General features: G+C 39.8%; 1 protein-coding gene across 1 annotated transcript; it reads left to right on the top strand.

The window, feature by feature from the left end:
* Positions 1-2,720: 2,720 nt before the first annotated feature.
* Positions 2,721-17,293, top strand: fkbp5 (FKBP prolyl isomerase 5). Its single transcript, XM_058074247.1, has 11 exons — positions 2,721-3,130; positions 7,808-7,938; positions 8,028-8,172; positions 9,438-9,580; positions 9,892-10,006; positions 10,739-10,895; positions 11,561-11,651; positions 11,942-12,025; positions 12,443-12,628; positions 13,254-13,493; positions 14,596-17,293. Exons 2-11 carry the CDS (start codon positions 7,834-7,836, stop codon positions 14,698-14,700), a joined length of 1,371 nt encoding a protein of 456 aa, XP_057930230.1. The 5' UTR covers positions 2,721-3,130; positions 7,808-7,833; the 3' UTR covers positions 14,701-17,293.
* Positions 17,294-17,620: the final 327 nt, after the last annotated feature.

Below are 17,620 nucleotides of genomic sequence, written 5' to 3'. Positions count from 1 at the left end.
CCGCTATACGACGTCATTTGCAGCGTTTGCAGCGTTGCCTGCGCGTCCAGGTACATTGGAAACATAGTCAAGGAAGTGCCTTTTTATAACGGATAAAATCTGATTTACGCATATACCGGATATAAATCCGATATACGCGTAAAACGGACATTTTCCGGTATACGCATATAACGGATTTCGCTTATATCGGACAAAACCAGTGGGAACAATTGAATCCGATATATCCGAGGTTTACTGTAGTACAACACGAAAAACTACAGGACAGGAAGACCTGGAAGTGGAAACCTTTAGCTATCCACATCACAAACAATGCACTGGCGTTGAATAATATGTAAAAGATACCCAAGCCTAATCCATGGGCGGAAGGAAGGAAGGCGGAAGAGAGCAAGGTGTCAAACATTCACCAGCTCCACTAATGATGTCATCATGGGGGTGTGGAAGAGGATAACAGTAACAACCTGCGCAGATGCTCGATTCCAGACCCAAGACTGATGCGGCAGTGCCGGATAACAACGGTGCTCACATTAAATATTGACACCAACGATACAATTTGGACATGCTCGCTTCGAGGTGCTTTTGCTTGTGCTGCCAGCTACTTACATAATGTTTGTGTGTGTTTGCTGTAAGGCAACAAACAGGCTCATCCATACGAAAAAAAAAAAACTGCCAACAACTTGAAGCGTTTGCCAGCGTTCCTTCAAACTGGATCATCAGCACTAATCGGAATTGTAATTAAGATCAAGCCATAATTTCTAATGGCCTGAAGCACAATTCTCATTTCAGCGTACCGTCTCTTTAAAGAGCATTTGCAGCAACTGCAGTTACGTCATTTCTTAGAGTACACAATACAGAGCGAATGTTCTTGGAAGCTACAACCCTGTGCCATGTGCCAACAGTGGCATGTGAGCCTCAGGTTGCTGACCACCAGTTTCACTTTCTGTGTGTGCAAAAAAAACAACAATCCAAAGGGACACAATTAAGAGTGATCACTGAATTTGTTTGAACATTACTGGTATATTTCAGTATTTTCTTCTGTGAAAATAAATATTATATACGTATGTGCTTCCTTTTTCCGGATAGGCGTGTTACTTTGATTAAGTTAAGAGTTAATATTTGACTGACCAAACAATATCTTAAGGTACCAAGCCCTGCGACATAAAAACAAAACAAAAACAAGACACATTTTCTGTCATAAAACTACTGTAACTGGAGGTTTTACTTCCTAAGTTTAAAGCTGTAAATCTTACAACAAATATGAGATGGATTACAATATTAAATGCAAATACGAGTCATAGAAATTCCCTATACTTGAACATCAAACACTGCTCACAAATGTAACACAGTGAATTGGTCTATTTTGCACTATTTTACTTTTATGTCTACATGTTGTTTTTACTTTTGCACATTTTTTTCAATCACAGCATGTATCACATTCGGGTGACGCCAAAATTATTCACATTCACAATAGTGTTAAAAATATTTGCCATGTCAGCAAAATGTTCCATGCCAAAAGTTAACTTTAAAACTCCAAATTGTTATAATATGAGGGATGTGGCGTTTCTTCAAAATGTAAAAAAAAAATAATACACTGACTAGTCAGGACTTCAATATTAAAGAACAGTGGAACCTCATTTTCTGTTATTAATAATCAAAAAGTTCCGACAAACATACGAAAACCAAAGCAATTTCTACATTTTCATTCATTCATTCATTCATTTTCTACCGCTTAACCTCTCACAAGGGTCACAGAGGTGCTGGAGCCTATCCCAGCTGTCTTCGGGGAGGAGGCGGGGTACACCCTGGACTGGTGGCCAGCCAATCACAGGGCACATATAGACAAACAACCATTCACACTCACATTCATACCTATGGACAATTTGGAGTCACCAATTAACCTAGCATGTTTTTGGAATGTGGGAGGAAACCGGAGTACCCGGAGAAAACCCACGCATGCACGGGGAGAACATGCAAACTCCACACAGATATGGCCGAGAGTGGGATTGAACTTGGGTCTACTAGCTGTGAGGCCTGCGCGCTAACCGCTCTTGACTTTTGTTTTGTTATGTGCAATATTGTATAAATATATTTAATTTAATATCTATTTTTTTTTTACTTGAAATTTGTCAATGAATGATTTTGTGAACTTGACTTCATTTTGTTGATCATGACTTATGGGGTGACCAAAACAAAAAGCCATTATCAACCAACATATTTGTGAAGAATTTTACAATATACACTAAATGTTAAATTATTATCTTTTGATGCATTCAATAGTTTGAACAATATTGCAAAATATGTAAACAAAAGCAAAAAATAGCTCTCATTCACATCCTTTGCTTTTTGCCCCAAAGCCTTTCTATGTCCAAGGACTTATTCCCCGAACTGCAAACAATATACAATATATACTAGAAATATCGCCATCGGTATCGTTACTATTTGGATCGATCCGTCCACACCGAGTAAACTGTCCCGGTTGAACCAGCGTGCTGCGGAGCAACAACGAACCGGCTCCCAGTGGCTCCTTCTCGGGCTGCAGGCAGTTTGACTTGCCGCCATGGTGTCAGGCTCGTCGGTTTGTGGTTGCACGACGGTGTCGATGATCCGAGCTGTCAGCTGACCGACCGGGGGCGGAGGACAGCCTGCTGCGGAACAGGCTGTTCCCGGCCAGCCAGCCAGCCAGCCAGTCAGTCAGCCAGCCAGGCTCGGCACAGAACGGGTTACAGGTCAGGGTGTCTATTTGGAACACAGTGTTCTCATCAGCGGCGGTGAAGCCACAGTACAGCCGGAACATTGTGTTACTTTTGTGGCCGCTTTCCAAGACCTCCCCTTCATTTCATACGAAAACCCTCCCACTGCTCCTCTCTCTCCCTCCTCTCTCTGCGTATTTTCCGCCTCTGTCCCTCCTCCAGAGTCACTTCGACTTGTGTGCTCCATGTGGTCGCCTTACCGGTACCTTTGTAGTGATGAAGCCGAGCGAAGGACGCCAATCCCGGGCAAGATAAGCAGTACCGCGACACCCGCACGGAGCAACAATTCGAACCCGGGGACGTGAGCAGCGACTGGGAGCCACTCCTTTAGTTCCCCCCGGAGGATCTTTTCGGGGTTTTCTTTTCCACGAAAGCACAAACATGTGAGTGTTTGATTAATTCTCAATTGTCACTTTACTGGCATGTTAATGAATTCTTCTTCTGTTCTTCTTTCAATGAAGGAATTCCCAGAAAATGGTGTAAAATTGATGTAATAGTCATATGATATAGGACGTAAAATGAGGGTGCAGGTGTAGGGGATCAAATGACTTCATGCATGAGTCATGCTTGAATTACATTATAATAAAGAATTATTATGATCCCCCCACATTCAATTAAGTCATAAAGCCTAGTAGAACATTCTGAACCAGAACAGGATGTTAAGATGGGACAGCTGAGAATTGTTATGCAAACATGTGTTTACACTGATATTACATGATTAGAATAAAGACATTATTATGTCTTATAGTAAAGTCAGACTTAATTCCATCATTTACTTAAATGGAAAAAATTGAGACTTCATTATACATGTCAGAATTTAAAGAGTACATTTTTCTTTGTAAAATTATTGTCAATGTTATTGTTAATACTAAGAAAAGCTGCTTATCAATGTACAGTCAGTGTGCTAAAATGTCTTTATTCTAATTGCACCAAGTTTGAAGTATAATCTTAATGATTTATTGCCAAAAAGAATTACTGCTAAGGAGTCACGGGCCCTTTTGGCTAATTCAGTACCTCTTAAAAATTCTGTTAAATGTTATTGCATTCCCAGGCGGGGTATTTGAGTTCAGGTACATAGTGTTGTCTCACATTGCTTTATTTCATTGAAATACTTGTTTTCAAGTCCGCTTCCTCTATAGGCACTAGCATTTGCACTGAAAATGACGTAATTATTGAAGGTAATTTACCACACATTGGATTTCATTGTGATTTCACGACTATTAAATGTGATTAATAGATGTAAGATAAATTCAGTAAAATAGGTTTCACGAGAGGTTGGTTTCAGCCATCAGGCTATGCCGGTGGGGAACTGTGAATAGAAGGAACATTGTGTTCAGAAACACAAACACACATACACGCGTGCATGCGTGCGTGCTCACACACACACACATATGCACACGCACTGTTCAGTTCCTTTGAGGACACTGCATTGACTTACATTAATTTCATGGAGACTTTAGCACACCTATAACCATAACAATGGTTCTTTTCCGCAAAAAGGCAGGCAAGTCCCTGCAGCACAGAGACTACCTGGCTTTGATGTGCGTACACTGTGTACTGTGTACTTTGAGAACATGACGACGACAAAACATGCACTTGAAGATGCCGTTCCATCGATTGTTGAATGAGAATGAGATTTTAATCAAGTCTCATATCTATGCTCCTAATCATTGAGGTGTGTCTCGTGAGGAAAAATGATACATAGTACATACTTTATTGATCTATTGACCTTTGGAGGACACACTTTTTCAGCCTGAGAGCTACTTATGACATGACCGAGTCAAAATAATCAACCACCTAATAAAAATGCTAAACACATTATTTATAAATATATTGAGAATTATTTTTTTTTTATATGTACAGTATATGCTGGTGTACCTTGCATTACTGCATCAATCTATATTGCACAATACAACACAATGCACTAAATGGAATCAGGCAGGTCGCTTTTCGGAGCGAACTCGGTGCCATCGTTTTTAAATGGCGCTCCACATTTCCCTTCTTCGGTAAAGCAATTGTAGATTGACGGATGAGGCAAATGAAAAGGAAGCCCTCTTCCCACTCCGTCTTTGGCTTTTTACTTGGTCCAGCTCATTTTTATCCTCTTTCTTACTCGTTTGCTTGCTAGAGTTTTGCAGTATTTAGAGCAGTTGTATGCGCATACGCAGTGACAGTTCACTGCACTGACAGTGCAGTACTTTTTGTACTACTTGTCCCCTTAAAAAAAATGTCAGCCGGACGGTGTTTTGGATGTAAGAATTGTGTATCTGAACATCAATAGGGATATGTTTTTGTTTTTCTGGGGAGCTAAAGACCTATGTCACAATCACTGATTACTAATCATGCCAAAGAACTACATTACTGTGAAAACAAGCAAATCAGTGTAATTTGAGAAAAAGTTAATTCATACTAATAACGCAGATAACACAGCTGAAATGTATTTTCTTTAAATGTACTGTATATATAACTTCTTAGCATATTTGCATGGAATGGTTTAAAAAAAATGTCCCTTTTGATTTTTCAGTATGTGGCTCTCAGTGGAAAAAGCTTTAACTTAATGGCATCAACATGTTCAGTTATTTTTCCATCTCATTTCTATAGTTAAAATACGAACGAATAACAGACCTTTACATTACTTTGGACCTATTTTGGAGTCAGAGGCGCTGCGTTCCGCCTGCATTTGAGTAAAAACAACATGTTCATATGCAAATGGCCGCCAAAATGGGAGCGGACTTCAGGATTGTGCATGTGTTTATTTATAAAAGTTGACCGAGAGTTTGCACAGCTTTATGAATCTGACCAAAAGAATGTGGATACACATTTCTTCATCTGTCCGTACGTCTATCCATGAATAATGATGCCCGTGTTTGCGTGAGAGACGAGGAAGACTATGACACGTGGATCAGACGTTTAGATGAGCTTGTCGGGAATGGTGGAGACGGGGATCCGACCATCTCCGAGCCTGGCGATGTCATAACATGAAAATTAGATAAATTAATCTACTCCTTTCACAAACTTCGGGTCATACTAATGATTTTTCTCATTATCTATTATTATTTTCAAGCAAATAGTAATATGAAAACTGAACATGCCCCGCACCCCAGTTTGAAAACAACCGCTCAAGAGTAAGTGATCATGTTTTGCAACATGTAAGAAAAACAAAACGCAGCATTAAATTGATTAGACTTGCAAAACTGCCAACCAGTTCCACAAACAATATGATCCGTTCATGGCGGTCGTATTGTACGCCTCTGCAGCTTATCACCGCTTTTTATCAGCACCGGCATATTTTGCTGACACTTTCACACAGCGAACAAATCTTAAACTCACACTGCTGACAACTCCAAAGAAAAGTTGCATTTTACAAAGGAAGAGTGCTATTTTGAGTACGTGGCAGCAAGTAGGAGTGGGAATAAAACGGGATGATATTTTGCGTTTAGTGATGAATGTAGATGATTAGGAATGGTTGATGAACGACCGTTCTGCATAAAAATAGGTTGTTTACCTGCTTGGTGGTAAAGCAGCTCGTAGAATGAGACAATTTTTGGAGGAACAGTAACCACGTTTACATTTTCTTTCCAAATGGAATCTTTCCGAAAACAATGGTATACATGGAAAGGAATATTCCAATCTCTTGTCTACATGCGTTGCTATAATCAAACAGAATAGTCAATGGGGCATTTGCAGTAAAACGTAAACATCAACATCACGTGATACTGACGTCCCCGAGGTTTTCTTTCACTTGTTGGAATAACTCCATATTGCCAGTTTTTTTGTTCGTCCAGTCTTGAAATTTAGTTTTGATCAAAACTTTCCGCAGCAGTCCAGTGCCGATTGCTTGCCTCCATTTTTAAAACTGAAGAACGTCTGGAGCTGCGTATTACGTCATATCTGAGCATGCGCTGAAAGAACGCACCCGAGATAAATTTAAACAGGAAAAGATCAAATCCATTCATTTTCTACCGCTGATCCTCATGAAGTTCGCGGGGGGTGCTGGAGCCTATCCCAGCTGTCTTCGGGCAAGAGGCGGGGTACACCCTGGACTGGTGGCCAGCCAATCACAGGGCACAAATAGACAAACAACCATTCACACTCCCAAAATTCAATCTTGCTAATATTTTATAATTAAACTGGGGACATGTTTTATATAGATATATATTTTCTTTTTTAATAAAACTGGACTAATTTAATAAAACCGGTATAGAAATGTTTAGATTCTGTTCCACAGATGGCGGTAATGCACACGAAAGCTACTTGCCAACCGCCAATAAACAACAGAAGAAGAACGCACCCTGACAACTTTCCGTTTGAGTGGGTACAAGATACCTCAATCGGATTGGGGAAAGGAATATTCCAACCCCGTGAATCTGATTATATATTCATTCTGATTGGCACTTTTCCGTTTGAGCAAATAAACCGAATGCAATCGGACTATTTGGGTCCATTTATACGTGGCTAGTGTGGTAAGCAGATAGGTTGGTGTTGTAGGTAGGTGATGGGGCAAACCTTCTCCAGCCCCCTGAAGAAACTGATCTCTAATGTTGTGCCATGTACATTTGTACAAGGGTTGGTTGGTCTCTCCAATGTTGGGGTCATCATTGCACGCTTCACGACATTGTACTGCACAAACAGCATTGCTGAGTTTGCTTCTTAGGACACTCCTTTAAGGAAGACAATGTGCAAGTTCCAGATAGGGAAGACGTCTGGCTTTAAAGAGTTGTGAAAAAAGATGACTTTTCTTTTCTTTGAGGCACTGACATTAAAAGAGTCTATTATATAATTTGTATGTAACCACAAAAGTCGTAACACAAGGATCACCCGAACTGCATCTTACTGGTAGAGTAGTAGCAGTGAATGATGTAATACAGAGGACAGTCCTACTTTGTGTGAATTATGGAGATCTGCTATTGATATGTTTGGATTTTCCAGAACCACAAAACTCCACAAATGTAATTTATTTCATGTTTAATTTCCTTCCGTGGCAGCAAATTAGACACAGACGGGTTTCTGGTTGATGCAACTTGTTAACACAAGGCCTTTATGTTCAATACCTATTCCAGCGTCACTGTGATGCCCACAGGCAGACATGACCACTGATCAGGATCTTTCTATGGACGGGCCCTCAGCCCCGGCTGTGTTTGCTGCAAAGGGCGCTGATGTCACGCCTAAAAAGGACCACGGAATTATCAAGGTATTCGTTACTGCCATGTTTTTGAAGGTTTAAAAAAAAATCTGATTATCTTCAGGTTCTTTCTCAACGTTTTTGGCTTTCACTCGCAGGTTGTGAAACGTCAGGGAGAAGATGGAGCGTGCCCGATGATAGGGGACAGAGTGACCATCCATTACACTGGAAGGCTTCTCACTGGGAAGAAGTTTGACTGTAGCAGAGATCGGAAGGAGTCTTTTTCCTTTAATGTTGGCAAGGGTAGGCCACTTTTCCATCTTTGTATTCCACTTGTATCTCAATGAAATACTGTACAGTCGTTCCTCATAATATTGCCGTTTGATGATAGATTATAGTGCATTTTTCAGAAATTGAGTAATAAATGATCGCCGTTTTGTGGTAGACTAGTTATTATTAGTTATAGTTAGAACTAGTTAGAACATATTGAAATACAAGTGATATGATATTCTGGGGGCTGCACGGTGGTCAAGTGGTTCGTGTGCAGACTTCACAGCTAGGAGACCCGGGTTCAATTCCACCCTTGGCCATCTCTGTGAAGAGTTTGCGTGTTCTCCCCGTGCATGTGTGGGTTTTCTCCGGGGACTCCGGTTTCCTCCCACATTGCTATGCTAAATTGTGCTTAATTGTGGGGGGTGCTGGAGCCTATCCCAGCTGTCTTTGGGCGAGAGGCGGGGTACACCCCTGACTAGTCGCCAGCCAATCACAGGGCACATATAGACAAACAACCATTCACACTCACACACATTCATACCTATGGACAATTTGGAGTCGCCAATTAACCTAGCATGTTTTTGGAATGTGGGAGAAAACCCACGCATGCACGGGGAGAACATGCAAATGCCACACAGAGATTGCAGAGGGTGGTATTGAACTCGGGTCTCCTAGCTGTGAGGCCTGTGTGCTAACCACTCGACCACTGTGCAGCCCCTATACTGCATTATATTGTGCAATTGTTGTTGTTGTTTAGATATTTTGGCAAAAACACGTTTTTTTCCGATGAAAGATGAGTCTACAATTTCTTTTGGTATACGTATACTGTCTTTACATTGCCCTATGACACAATATTCTGTGTGCCTTGAAAAATCAGTCAAAATCATCAAAATTGGCTTTTACTGAGAGGGACTGCTTTTGAAAAATGGCTGGGATTTAATGAATTTAGTTTTTAAGAAAATAAATTGTCTGTACTATGTTACACTCTGTGTGTATGCTAGCGGCCCCGGCGCCACCCACCGAGACAAATAGACTGTAGGACCGACAAAAGTGCTCACTCCGTTCGTGCTATTGTTCTTTGGAACAAATACACCATATTGCCTGTTTGGAGGCGTGAGGCGAGGAAAACAGCCACCCATGCACATATGGCGATATATTAGGGTGATTAATTAATGAATTAATCATCCACAAGACTTTTTATTCTGAAGGATATATCTTGTCATGTTTTAATCTTGTGTCACTCCAAGTAATGAATGTTAATAAAAACTATGAATTTGTTTATTGGCTGCAAACAGGACAGGTCCTCAAAGCCTGGGATATTGGTGTGTTATCCATGCAGAGAGGAGAAGTGTGCACTTTATTGTGTAAGCCAGAGTACGCTTACGGCTCCTCTGGAAAACCGGACAAAATTCCTCCCAACTCATCAGTGCTGTTTGAGGTAGGTATGGAATGCTGGTTTGTGGACAAAGCATCCCTTGTAGTCCACCTCGATACTGTCTTTCTCTTGACCTGATATCAATATACAGTACATGCAGTGTCAGTAATACCAGCAAACAAATTCTACCTTTCTGCAATTGTTCTTTTGTGACAACTCCTACATATTTTTTGTTATGTATTAGCTTTTTCTCCACCCACACTAAACCTTCCCGTGCCCACTGCAAGGCTTTTTTTTTTCTTCCCTCAAATTGTTCCTTTCACACCGCTGTTTAATGCTGACATTAATAATAATGTTCGTTTATTTGCCAACAGATCGAGCTGCTCAAGTTTGAAGGAGAGAAGCTGACAGATGATAGCGGCATTGTACGAAGGATCAAAGTCAAAGGGGATGGCTACTTGAATCCCAATGATGGTGCAATCGTTTATGGTAAGGCCCTTCCTTGCCTCATTTTATGTTATTTTACAATGATGCATACAACGTACAACCGGGAACCAGTATGACCATATTAGTCCAGTCAAAACTCCAGTCCAAATAGCACAGTTTTCCTTTAAGAGTAAGCAGTTTACTTGCTACATACTACGTACGCTATCGAAAATATAGTCATAAAAGTGACATCATGTATGATGAATGTAAATACAGTAAACCTCGGATATATCGGATTCAATTGTTCCCACTGGTTTTGTCCGATATAAGCGAAATCCGTTATATGCGTATACCGGAAAATGTCCGTTTTACGCATATATCGGATTTATATCCGGTATATGCGTAAATGGGATTTTATCCGTTATAAAAAGGCACTTCCTTGACTATGTTTCCAATGTACCTGGACGCGCAGGCAACGCTGCAAATGACGTCGTATAGCGGCCTGTCACGATTCGGCGAATCGGAGCGCCACGATGCGGCCATCCGATATATGCGAGGGAAATTTAATGGAAATGCATTGGAACGGGACTGGAGATTTTGTCCGAAATAGGCGAAATCCGTTATAAAAAATCCGATATATGCAATGAATTTTTATTGGAAATGCATTACAGAAAAATTGGTTCTTTTTTATCTGTCCGTTGTGAGCGAATTTCCGATATATTCGAGTCCGATATATCCGAGGTTTACTGTATAGTCAGTATATTCAGTACCTATGTTGTGTTTCACACCGCTCAGTACATCTGGAGGGGAGCTGTGACGGCCGATTGTTCGATCGCCGGGACGTCAGCTTCGTCGTCAGCGAGTCGGAGGATAAAGGCGTTCCTCTTGGTGTGGACCGCGCCATGGACAAAATGCAGAAAGGAGAGTGCTGTATACTTTACTTGTCACCAAAGTAAGTGCAATGTTTGCATCTACTAAATGAGTCTCAATGGTGGTCCTTTTAGTTTTGACATTTTGATGATGAAATAAATCACAAATATGCACTAATATGATGCTTAGTCTCTAATTATAATGACTTAAACTCCCACTTAAGTTACTGAATGTGGCTCCTTAGTCGATAAAGCCTCATAGCATGGACGTGTCTTGGCTTTTTAATAATATTTCCCATCGAAAATAATGGATATTCATCATAAAACATGAATTAACTGCGCTGGTAATATTTTACCTAATATTTTTTACTTTCATAAAGCAGAAAAATAAGTGCAATATGAAATCATTTGGTGACTCCAAATTGTCCATAGGTATGAATGTGAGTGTGAATGGTTGTTTGTCTATATGTGCCCTGTGATTGGCTGGCCGCCAGTCCAGGGTGTACCCCGCCTCTCGCCCAAAGGCAGCTGGGATAGGCTCCAGCACCCCCGCGACCCTCGTGAGGAAAAAGCGGTAGAAAATGAATGAATGAAATCATTAAATAAAACTAAAATATATTTATGTCCAAAGTTACTCACTTTATGAAGATGTGTGTCGGAAAGATCGGAGTACAAATATTGTTAAACAGCGGCAAATTAGACATTTTGTTTCACAATTCTTGTTCTAAGTACATGTTTTTTCTCACAGGTATGGCTTTGGTTGCAGAGGAAAACCAGAATTTAAAGTCGGACCAGACAAAGACATCGTATACGAGGTTACACTCAAAGACTTTAAAAGGGTGAGTTTAAGCTAACTTTTTGACCAAAACACATTATAGGAAATATATAGAACACACGTGTTCTCTTTTCTGTGCCTGCTAAAGATATCAAACCTCGCCTCTCGCCTAAAGACAGCTGGGATAGGCTCCAGCACCCCGGCGAGAAAATGAATGAATTAATGTTTTTATTTCTTGAATGCACAAAAAAGAGAACACCGTGCGTGTAAGGTCTTGGGGAAAATTCCACAAAAAGTGTGCTTTTCCTTTCATGAAAGACAACTATCTGACTGTACTGTGTATGTTGTGTCAAGGCTAAAGAACCCTGGGAAATGGACTTGCACGAAAAGCTGAGTCTGGCCTCTGAAACCAAGCATAAAGGGAATCAGTATTACAAGGTAGAGTCTGCTTGTTTTCCTATCTTAATTCACTGGGAAAACTGAAAACTGAAAACAAATCAAGGTCATATTTCCACATTGAAAATGAATGGGCATTTTATACAGCGCCCCTTCCCCCCCATTGATGGAAAATCATCTTCCATTTTCAATTACCGTAACATTCTGCTTATTCTTCACGGTCACATGCCTCAGGAGGTCGACTGAAGGTTGTTTCTTTGATGCTCCAACCAGCTGTAATCATTCAGCTTATTTATACTTTTCAACACTCTGTCTGCTTTTTCACTTTCCATAATTCAAACAGCTAAAAATTAAATGGACGAATTAAATGGTGGTTGTTTCCCAACCTGATGGTTGCTGGTTCCATCCTCAGTCGGTAAATAAGTCAACATTCTACACATGGATCACGTGTTTTTTCAGGGGGGACACTACTACCAGGCGGTGGTCCAGTACCAGCGCATGGTTTCCTGGTTGGAGATGGAGTGTGGCCGCGGCTTGGAGCAGCAGAAGTGCATTAATGACTTCCTGTTGACAGCCCACCTCAATTTAGCGTTGTGTTTCCTGCGCATTAAAGACTTCTCTCTTGTGGTGGAAAACTGCAACAAGGTGAGCTGTGAATTTTACACACTTGAAGATTTTTCAGTGTTTATGCATTTTGCCTCCACATGGTAATGGTTTAATTTCATTTGAACATGCATCAGATTACAATTGAATGCATCACATAATCAGTTCACAGTTCCACATGTCCAAAAGGAGTAGGAAGAAGCAAAGCTTATTAAATCCTACCCCTCTATGTGGTACTTTTACAATCAGTAACTGTTACATTTGTTCACTTCCTGCTTTCATAATATAGTTTAAACTTTTTTGTCCCGCAATTTGCCGTACTATTTATTGATGAAATCGTCAAGACTCATTTGCACACTATTTACGGTCTGTTTATGCACAAATTGTGCATATTAGCACAAAATGACCATGCTCTCACACAACTTAACACCAAGTACGGTTTACGTCTAGTACTACGCTCCCCCACAACCGTGAAGCAGTCGTGGCATTACAGCAGCCATCAACCCTAGCTTCATTAACTCCAGAGAAGAAGCTAATTAAGAAAGGCAAAAAAAATCACAAAGAATTCCCCTCCAAATTGCTCCAAGAGTACACAAAAATGATGCATGCCACACATTTTTAACGACTGCAAATGACTAATATACTGACCCTGTGTCGTGTACCCAAGGCGATCGAGATGGACGCTTGCAACGAGAAGGCTCTGTATCGTCGTGGCGAGGCCCGTCTGCTCCGGAACGAGTTCAGCCTGGCCTTGGCGGACTTTCAACAAGTGCTGCAGGTCAACGCCGCCAATCGAGCTGCTCGCTCCCAGATGTCCATCTGCCAGAGCAAGATGAAGGAATATCACGAGCTGGACAAGAGGACCTACGCTAACATGTTCCAGAAGTTTGCAGAGCGGGATGCCAAGGTCTGTGAATTCCTCCCTTGCAGTGCTACATGAAATATTTGTAGCAATAGTTACTTGTGGGATCATTTACACCTGCAGAGATACAATACAAAGTTTTATATTCATACTGTATATATATACGTATATATATATATATATATGTGTTTATCGATATATACAGGATAAATATGTAGTCATAATTAGTATATACTGTATATATATATACTGTATACCGTATTTTCCGGACTATAAGTCACACTTTTTTTCATAGGTTGGCTGTTCCTGCAACTTATACTCCTTAATTTATGACTTATAAATGAAAAAACTGTTACGTTACATAAACACTGGACACCTTTTCTGTTCATTTGTTCATTTCTGTTTATTTTTTGTGTAGCTGAATAACCATTGTGTTAGCATATCTTACACATATTCAGCCTGTTCTCTATTATTTTATTAATGTTAGAACTCGCCTTCCAATAGGACGTAATGTCTGTTTTGGTCAAGTAGTTTGTAAAATAAATTACCCGCAAAAAATGCGACTTATGTATGTTTTTTTCTGCCTAATTATTTTTGGCATTGTGCGACTTATACTCTGGAGCAACTTATAGTCCAGAAAATACGGTATATAGAATTAAAATATTTTAAAATGTGTGGCTATAATACGAGTTACTAGGTAACAAGCATCCTATTCTATACACTTTGCAATACAGGGGATCATAAAATAAAAAAATCTATACAAAAATGTGTACTGTATAGAAAAGGAGAGTCATGTTTGGGTCCCACAAGGCACATCATGAATGTTGTTGATTTTCTCACAAATTTCATTAAATTTCCAAAGTAGGAATATTAGAAAATGTGTGATTTTAGTGTGATACAAAGCTGTCATGTTATTGCATATAAATGCTGGGAGGTAAACATGAGTCACTGAGCAAGAGCGCTTTTCTTTGGGCCTACACTGACCTCTAGTGGTCACTTGCTGAATATGTAGGTGTTCTTATAAGGGGAGATAACGCCTATGAAAGCTATTACACTTATTGTCATTTGTAATGGACTCATCCTACAAATAAAGATTTCAAGGAACATTTTTTCCAGCTTCATTACAAATTTGTGCTTTTGCAAGCAGATCGGGAGGACGAAAAGGCGGCGAGACGACGGTGTGAGGAGCAGCATCAACGGTGAACTTGGCATTAAACGTCGACGGAGTCAGGACCGCCTGGCATACCAGTGACATTTGTGTAGAAACCCAAGAAAAGACTCCGTCAGACTTGAAGCAGAGGCACACGCAAATACTTCAAAATACTCCAATATAGTGTGTACAATGTACACGTCTCCAATCACAAGGACTGCATCAGAACACACCGCTGAGTGGCTCGAGGACCCCCCCCCCCCCTCCCCCCAACTGCCTCAACAGTGAATGGTCACATCCAAATACATTACTGTCTATTGGGACTTCAACCTCATGTACAATTATTTCCTTGTATGATAAGATGTCTAATTTATGTGTGCAAGATGATTTTTTTTTTTTTAAATCAATAGCCCCTCCGACCCCGACCTCAAAGGATGTGCCTCATGGAATGTTCCAAATTGAGAAACTAGGAATGGGGAGTAAGCACAAAAATAAATAACACATCAACAGTTATTTTGTAGGTTGAAATCAATATGAGATTTTAAGGTGTTGACTTTAGGGAACTGTCCATGGGAAGCGGAGGAATGTTGGAACTAACAACAGAAATGAACAAGAATGCATGTTAGGGTCTAGTGTGGAGCCTCCATGCCGGAATTTAAATACATCTACTTTCAAAACAGTGCATTCAAGTTCAAATATGGTGTCTTTGAACCCCTCATGGCTCATAACTTGTTTTTGTACTGTTCCCTGTTTCAAACGAATGAGCACAATTCCCATGCATTCCTGTTAATTCCTGTAAAAATCCTTCCGATTTTGGTAATTCCCAAAATTTTTCAACACTAAACAAGCATTTGTTTATTTTTATTTCTTACAAAATCTAAGGATAAATTTTATCTTGGCCAAAAAACGAGGCAAAGGAAGAATACTTCCACAGGAATACATACTGTACACACAATATACAGTATATACTTCATACAGTTCAACCAAAAATGAGTCCTAATGTGGACACATTTTGAGTTTGTGATGTTTTAATTTGTTGAATGTGTATCTTTTTTGCTGGACATGACAAAATAGGCTCTAAGATGCCGTTTTCTTAAAGGAAAAGTGCACCTTTGGGGGAGAGAGACATGAACACACATCTTTCTATTTTCTGTAAAAAATAAGAAGTAGCTAATGCACGTAATGGGACACACCTATTCAGTGTGTCCCATTATGTGTATTAATTAAGGATTGTGTATGATGGGCATGATGATTTGGAGTGCATGAGAAAGCATGAAGGAAAGCCTAGCTCTGTTTGACCACATGTACAACAAAGCAGCAACAGAACCAATGTTGTAATAGCGGGAAAGAGCAAACAGCTTAGTCAGCATTTGAATGCAACACTTGCTGGCTGGCTAACTAGCATGACTGACATTTTAAATGGCATAAAGACTGAAATGTGTTTTCATGACAAATATTCAGCATGGCTACTTGTCATTTCCAGCTAAACGACACCCATCCAGCATATAAAAAGGAACTTGAACTCAGCATCGGCCCACAGTATGGCTCACTCTGGGCGTAACTGTACTTTTTGTGCGGCATTGATGTTCTCCAGAGATGTTCTTGGTAAAAGATGATAACTTTGAGGCGAAGTTGAAGTGGTGGCAGCTTTAACAACCAAACACAGTTTTTAGACTTTCAGTCAGTTTGTCATTGTTATGTATTTTAATAAAACAGGGTACAGAAAGGCGCTTGTTGGCTGCTATGGTATGGCTTTAAAAAAACAAACACTGCAATTGGGATCATTTAAAAAAAAAAGTCCAATGGCGCCTTTTTTTTTCAAACCATGAATGTTAATGGATGATGCACTCGATCTGGATGATCTTTTGACTAAAATGTTTGGAAAAACACCACATAATAATCTTGAGATGTTTTATAAACATTGATATATTCATAATTTAAGAAAACAAAACAATGTCAACTGTCTTAAATACGTTGTGTATCGGTGTGTGAGTGATAATACAGTATTCATTTTCATTTTTAAATGTGTTGCTATGCTGTAGTTGTTGAGCATGAATTAGTTTTTCTAACATAAATGATTATTTGGAGTCAAATTTAGATTTACCCCGGTCAAGCTTAACATATAGCAACAATAAAAAAAAAAGCTTCTCACAATTTGCTCTGTATGGAAACTACGGGTTATGTCCTATAACAATGTTTACACACTACAAACAACACAAATCATTATGTCATCGTCAACATGGAGGTCATGACTTACCTGTAAATCCTCTTTTTCTCCGTCAAACTACGATTTGCCCTTTTTATGGGCGCACTGCCGTTATTATTGTCTCATATTCTCCTCATGCTGTATTTTAACTTTCTACGGTCGCGCCGAAGTTGCACAGACAGCTTCCGGCCGGCTCAGCAACACTTCCGCAACATTAACGGAACACTTCCTGTATAGATGGTAAAGTCCGGCCTTCCAAATAAAAGCATGCCAGTAAAATAACGACCAGAATTTCCCGTTTCCGGTAAATGTCCCTGATTTTCAAATGCAAATGTTGACAAGAATGATTAATGCAAAAAAAAAAAAGAAAATAAAAAACAGTCACAAAGCATGTACCAGTCATGTGTGTTATATACTGTATAGTGTTTTATATGTATTATTTTGCACTTCAAAAAGAATAAATAAACCTGTTGTTTGCTTTTAATGAAATATGTCGTTCTTTGAGTGTTGCATTATTGACACGCTAGGATACATAGCATGTATAGTTCTACTTTAAATACTCAGATTACATTTGGGGGGTTTATTTAAACTGCTAAGGAGATGGGCTGATAATTGGAAGCAGGCAATAACTGGAGAGAGAAATTTGAAAACCTATTAAGCATATAAACAACATTTTAAATCTTTTTATAATGATCGGGAGTGTGTGAGAAAGTAATCAAGAAAATGTTCTTTATGGTTATAGCTGTCCCTCACAATATCACGTTTTCATTTATTGCTCCCTCACTTTATAATGATTTCAGAAATTAATTAAGAGAT

This window comes from Doryrhamphus excisus, chromosome 1 (genome assembly GCF_030265055.1).
Source record: "Doryrhamphus excisus isolate RoL2022-K1 chromosome 1, RoL_Dexc_1.0, whole genome shotgun sequence".
Classification (NCBI taxonomy): domain Eukaryota; kingdom Metazoa; phylum Chordata; class Actinopteri; order Syngnathiformes; family Syngnathidae; genus Doryrhamphus; species Doryrhamphus excisus.
Note: the sequence above shows the minus strand (reverse complement) of the source record. Positions and strands in the feature narration are given on the sequence as shown.

Coding starts and splice junctions, on each gene's coding strand:
- fkbp5 (XM_058074247.1), top strand. CDS start 7,834: ATGACCACTGATCAGGATCTTTCTATGGACGGGCCCTCAGCCCCGGCT. Junction 8,173..9,437: donor TTCCTTTAATGTTGGCAAGG/GTAGGCCACTTT, acceptor GGCTGCAAACAG/GACAGGTCCTCAAAGCCTGG. Junction 11,652..11,941: donor CACTCAAAGACTTTAAAAGG/GTGAGTTTAAGC, acceptor TGTTGTGTCAAG/GCTAAAGAACCCTGGGAAAT.